The sequence below is a fragment of the Physella acuta genome, unplaced genomic scaffold (genome assembly GCF_028476545.2).
Source record: "Physella acuta isolate Inbredline_101_S28 unplaced genomic scaffold, ASM2847654v3 ptg001192l, whole genome shotgun sequence".
Lineage (NCBI taxonomy): Eukaryota > Metazoa > Mollusca > Gastropoda > Physidae > Physella > Physella acuta.
In genome coordinates, this window is record NW_026732709.1 from 127415 (window position 1) to 134161 (window position 6747).

General features: G+C 39.3%; 1 protein-coding gene across 1 annotated transcript in view; it reads right to left on the reverse strand.

The window, feature by feature from the left end:
- Nucleotides 1–6349, reverse strand: part of LOC131956982 (MOB kinase activator 2) — a 46755-nt gene extending 40406 nt beyond the window's left edge. The window contains exon 1 of the mRNA XM_059321668.1: nt 6093–6349. Coding sequence (XP_059177651.1) covers nt 6093–6103 — 11 coding nt within the window. The 5' untranslated portion in view covers nt 6104–6349. The remainder of the gene's footprint in view (nt 1–6092) is intronic.
- Between the last annotated feature and the right edge of the window lie 398 nt (nt 6350–6747).

Genomic DNA, 6747 nt, shown 5'->3' on the forward strand with positions numbered 1-6747 from the left:
AACTTTACATGCGTTTAATAGTCGAGTTAAATTTAGAGACGGGTTAATGCATTACTTTTCCTACCATTGATGAAACTCGTTAATCCAACAACTGTTACACAACTAAACTACTAACAAGCCTAGTGTGTGTGAGTCTGTGTGTTTTACACAGAAGCCCCTCCCTAACAGGCCTGATACTTGTTAACCAGATTACAAGGACGGCAAAGCCGCAGAAGCCCCTACATTTATTCTAATACTTGCTAACCAGATCACAAGCATCAGAAGCCCCTGTTCCTTTTTCTAATACTTGCTAACCAGATCACAAGCCCCAGAAGCCATTACATTTATTCTAATACTTGCTAACCAGATTACAAGGACAGCCAAGCCCGAGAAGCCCCTACAGTTATTCTAATACTTGCTAACCAGATTACAAGCCCCAGAAGCCCTTACATTTATTCTAATACTTGCTAACCAGATTACAAGCCCCAGAAGCCCTTACATTTATTCTAATACTTGCTAACCAGATCACAAGCCCCATAAGCCCTTACATTTATTCTAATACTTGCTAACCAGATCACAAGCCCCATAAGCCCTTACATTTATTCTAATACTTGCTAACCAGATCACAAGCCCCATAAGCCCTTACATTTATTCTAATACTTGCTAACCAGATCACAAGCCCCATAAGCCCTTACATTTATTCTAATACTTGCTAACCAGATCACAAGCCCCATAAGCCCTTACATTTATTCTAATACTTGCTAACCAGATCACAAGCCCCAGAAGCCCCTACATTTATTCTAATACTTGCTAACCAGATCACAAGCCCCAGAAGCCCTTACATTTATTCTAATACTTGCTAACCAGATCACAAGCCCCATAAGCCCTTACATTTATTCTAATACTTGCTAACCAGATTACAAGCCCCAGAAGCCCCTACATTTATTCTAATACTTGCTAACCAGATTACAAGCCCCATAAGCCCTTACATTTATTCTAATACTTGCTAACCAGATCACAAGCCCCAGAAGCCCTTACATTTATTCTAATACTTGCTAACCAGATCACAAGCCCCATAAGCCCTTACATTTATTCTAATACTTGCTAACCAGATCACAAGCCCCAGAAGCCCTTACATTTATTCTAATACTTGCTAACCAGATCACAAGCCCCAGAAGCCCCTACATTTATTCTAATACTTGCTAACCAGATTACAAGCCCCAGAAGCCCTTACATTTATTCTAATACTTGCTAACCAGATCACAAGCCCCAGAAGCCCTTACATTTATTCTAATACTTGCTAACCAGATCACAAGCCCCAGAAGCCCTTACATTTATTCTAATACTTGCTAACCAGATCACAAGCCCCAGAAGCCCCTACATTTATTCTAATACTTGCTAACCAGATCACAAGCCCCAGAAGCCCTTACATTTATTCTAATACTTGCTAACCAGATCACAAGCCCCAGAAGCCCTTACATTTATTCTAATACTTGCTAACCAGATCACAAGCCCCAGAAGCCCCTACATTTATTCTAATACTTGCTAACCAGATCACAAGCCCCAGAAGCCCTTACATTTATTCTAATACTTGCTAACCAGATCACAAGCCCCAGAAGCCCTTACATTTATTCTAATACTTGCTAACCAGATCACAAGCCCCAGAAGCCCCTACATTTATTCTAATACTTGCTAACCAGATCACAAGCCCCAGAAGCACCCAGCCAACCCAGACACTCCATATTACCAGAGTGACATTTACATCATCGATTGGGCCAAACAAGGTTAGGCCATGTAACCAATCGGTGCCAGTAATTCAAGCACAATGCCAAGATTGTTTCGCCCACAGGACTGCGTCAAAGATGACCCCTGAATAATCCACTACGGTTGGAAAAATAAAAGAATTATTAATATTCCCCAGTGCATGACCTCGACACAATGCTGTCACAGAAACAGATGATCTGATATGAGTTAAGTACAATGTTGAACAGTAGGTAGATTATAGAAAACTGATACACGTTTAACAGAAGGTAGATTATAGAAAATGATTTAAGTATGTTTTTTTTTTTTACAGTAGATAGATCATAGAAAACTCAACAAGTGAAGTACCATGTTTAACAGTAGGTAGATTGTAGAAAACGAATACAAGTTAAGTATAATGTTTAAAAGTGGATAGATTATATTAAACTGAATAAGTAAAGTATAATGTTTAACAGGAGGTTAATATTGCAGTAACAAAACAATGGACACTATACAGTTAAAAACACTAACCAAAGACCCATCATTTCTTATTCAATGACTCCTTGTAAGCGAGGATTTGTTCGATAAGATAACATGGGAGACCACTCTCACAATTTATTATTTCGTAGTACGATATAACAGTACACCCTATGAGCTCTACAATTTTAGCTTCAATCTTCTGATGGCATGTCCCTAGGCTACAAGTCTACAGACAAAACAATTACAATATCTGGGAGAACTTTACAACAAAACTTATTTCTTCGTCGGCACACAACACATCGAATAAAAAACGTATTGTAATTTTCTTTTATCGATTAATAATATACATATCTCCAGCCATTTCCCATTATTTCAAACGAGCGATAAAAGTAATATTAAGTTGTGCAATATAGCTAACGATTTTCTGTCAAAACGGAAATATTTAAAGCTTATTTTCTTTTTTACATCTTTAGATAAAACGAAGTTTTAAAAAAGGTAAGCAAATCACGCCGTATTAAAAATAAATATTTGCTACAGGCAGATAAGGTTCAAACAGCAAACATCGCTCCCAGATCGAGCAACATCCGAAAAGATTGGCGGCAGGATTTCTAGAACCAAACCTGACATTTGCAAGCAATTACCTGCTGCCTGAAGATAATCCCAGCCGGGTTAGCCAGGATTTAGGTAGGTAAACAAAGATAACTCAGACGGTTAGCCCTCTCTAGGTAGGTAAACAACGATAACAGACGGAGACGGGGGGTGATGAAAGTGGTCATAATTGATGGGCTTGACACAGGGACAGACGCAGCTTTTAGCCTTCACTCCACTGTCAGCACGAAGACATGAATGGCAGGCACTTCGTCGTTTGACTATTTGTCTCGTGATTGAAAGTGTACAAACACAAACATACGCCAGGTGTAGCTGCTTACTATAGTGTCCTTCGTATGCCGAAGGTCAATGAAACAGATGAGCTCTACTTCACCTGCCCAATGTGTCTTGGGCACGAACGGGAAAAGATGACGATAACCGCTTACTATATAGGCTTTAAAATAATATTCTATGTAGGCCTACTTATTTTCAAATGTTTCAAAACTTTCGTCATTCTGGTGCGCTATTGCGAAAATTCCACCAATTAAAAACAACGCCAATTGCTAAAGCAGTTCATGTGTTTTGTAGTATCGTTGTCCTATTCCTTTTGCAAAAAATAAACAGTCGGTCCCATTTAAAACTACATAGTTTGAAGGCTCTACAGTAACATTTAATATTAAGTTCATCCTTCCTTATAAAACTACAGTAATTCTGATGTAATGGAGTATTTATTACCAGTTTTAACTAGTACCACCAGAATGTACATTACTGAATTATTCTATTCATGAATTATTCCTACATAAATACAATTCCACTAAACAGAACCAAATGTTGTTAGAACATTTTGTTTTGATCAAGAAAAACCTCAGAGCCCCATGGAACCAACTAATGCAATATTCCGTAGGAACAAACGGCGACAAAAATATGGCCACCCTGGGGTGCCATTTCCGGAATCTCGCCATCCAGTCTGTGGTTCCTCAACTTCCGGTTTCTTTTTATATCCCAGTAATAAGCGGTTATTCCCTGAACCAGTTTTTATCGACATTTTTTTTTTTAAATTATTTTTTTCCCTTATCTAGTCGCAATGAGAAAAGTCGTTTCCTACTGGAGTTAAGATAAACCCCTTCTGTAATGTCAAGGTGAGAAGCTTGAGCTATCAGCGATGAAGAAAACGCAGGTGGGCAGGTAGTTTTTTTTTTTTTTTTTGTGTGTGCTGGCTGAATGAACGCCCCGAGCTAGTCCGGTCCACGTTATACATCACTGTCATGTTGATCCTAATTAACAAGCCCCGAATAATATGTCGAATTGATGGCTTAGGGGTGTAAATTTTTTAAATAAAAAAAATGTATTCTGGATTATAAACAATCCATCATCCGGCAGATAAAAACATCCGGGTTCTTATCGACGAGTAATGTTATCATCCGACTAGCTAAGTCTTCATAGGAGACGTATTTCATAGAAATGTATAAATAGAATATTTCCGCGAAGAATTCTCTAAAGGCAAACTCGTCCTTAAGAGAGTAGTACATCAACTAAACAATGTACCCAATGAAGGACAGTGAGAACAGAGGGAGGGGGGGGGGGGGGGGGGGACTACCACGATGTGTTTTAAGAAGGAAAAAAAAATCAATCAAATGTTATATAAATTTTCCGTCAAGTGAGACAAGGAAGGGAAAAAAAAAATCAAATTATCGATTATTTAGACAGCTCTACGAATCCAAAAGGCAAATCGAGCGCGGTGTCTATTTTCGGAACTAAAGTTTGAAAGCTGACAATATTTGGCGCGCTATTTTGGTAGTGGGTGGCAGAGGGAATATATGGGAACTACATGGTTATTGATTGGGTGTTTATGTGGGGATAAGTCGTGTTACAAATCACGATTCTCATGGGACAGGATGAAAGTAACGGGTAGTGGTGTTGTGTAGTCTAAGTGTTTGTAGGTGCAGTGTGTGTTTATGTGAAAGGATACAAGTGATGTTGTGTAGTCTAGTGTTTTTAGGTGCAGTGTGCGTGTTGATGTAATGTTGATGTGGCGTGTGTTGATGGGAAAGATAGCAGTGGTGTTGTGTAGTCCATGGTTCGTAGGTGTGATGTTGTAGATGTGATGTGTTGATGTGGTGTATAATGCGCTGTAGCCCAGTGTTGTTGATGTGGAAAGGTACCATGTAGTCCAATGTTTTTAGGCGTGGTGTGTATTGACGAGGAAAGATGAAAGTGGTGTTGTGCAACCCAGTGATATAATAATGTAGTGTGTTAATGAGCATCACTGAGTTTAAGTCAATAATGACTTGCGTAGCGGTAGAAAACTATGTGTTGTGGGTACACGAGTAAAAAATTTGATCAAAGACTTTCTCCCTGTGTCTCTAGTTCATAGATGTAGGTGTGCTTTAGATTAGGCCAATAATGTAAGATGTATTCATCATGTCACGTGTGTTGATGTCCTAAGAATAGGTCTAGAATAGGATCAAAGGTCAACGTGTCAACTGTGTAGCTTAAGAACTAGATTTGTCTCGAGTTTGACCTATGTTCACCGTAGCTGTGTTAAGTATGGGTCACTTCTACCCAGTCGGTATATTTATAAACACAAATCATAACAAAGGGTTTAAACACCCTTTATCCTAACAACACATTAAAAAAATACGAGTCACACTGAACAGGATGACGCTTTTATTGAGCTGATTACATGCTACACACTAAAGGCGAGGGTCGTAAATTCAAGAGATTTTGCAAGTGTACAACGACATTGTAAACCCGCTAAAAATAGATTGGTTACCGATAGTCATGGAGCGTCTAAACTGGATCAATATCAGGGTGTAAAAGGGATTTGTACATGGGTCTAAAGTTTTCATTGTCGAGTCTAAAATGGATCCGTATTAGGGACTATCACTTATAAGCAGGGAAATTAGAACTGTTAGGTTGGATATTTAAGAACATTTATACAACAATAATGGTGCTTCTTGATTTATCGTACCTAATTATTTTAACAGATGGTATCCAGAAAATGATATTTCTACCTGTATTGTTAGTTGTATGTTTAGCTTAATATTAGGTTTTTGGTTGGGGATGATGTACCATTGTCATTACTAGGTAAATTCAGTAAGCCATAACCATAATCACAATATCTAGCCCTAAAAATCGACCAAAGGACACATCGATACTTCAGTTCCTAGCCGGACATCACAGGAATACACCGCGTAAAGAGGTACGGCTAATCGATGTGAAGTAAAGATAGAAATGAACCAGATGCTGACACAGAGGAACACATCCACCCACGGAGAAGGACACCTACATGTACAAGTACTCACCACGGAAACATGGTTATCCAGAGGGACGGGAACCACCTGAGCTGATGACGTAGAACAATGTGAGCGAACACCCAGCCGACGCGGGAAATCAACAGTTACCTGACACACTCACACCGGGCTGCAGGAGCGCGTGCTTCTTGTCGCCTAGGCGCGCGGGCCGTTCGCGCACGTCCGGTTCAACGGGCCCCACTCTACACAGATGTCCCTAATGTGTTGTTTAACTTCAACTCTACACAGATGTCCCTAATATGTTTAACTCTACACAGATGTCCCTAGTGTGTTGTTCAACTTCAATTCCACACAGATGTCCTTAATGTGTTGTTTAACTTTAACTCTAAACAGATGTCCCTAATGTGTTGTTTAACTTCAACTCTACACAACTGTCCCTAATGTGTTGTTTAACTCTACACAGCTGTCCCTAATGTGTTGTTTAACTCTACACGGATGTCCCTAATGTGTTGTTTAACTCTACACGGATGTCCCTAATGTGTTGTTTAACTCTACACGGATGTCCCTAATGTGTTGTTTAACTCTACACAGATGTCCCTAATGTGTTGTTTAACTCTACACGGATGTCCCTAATATGTTGTTTAACTCTACACGGATGTCCCTAATGTGTTGTTTAACTCTACACAGATGTCCCTAATGTGTTGTT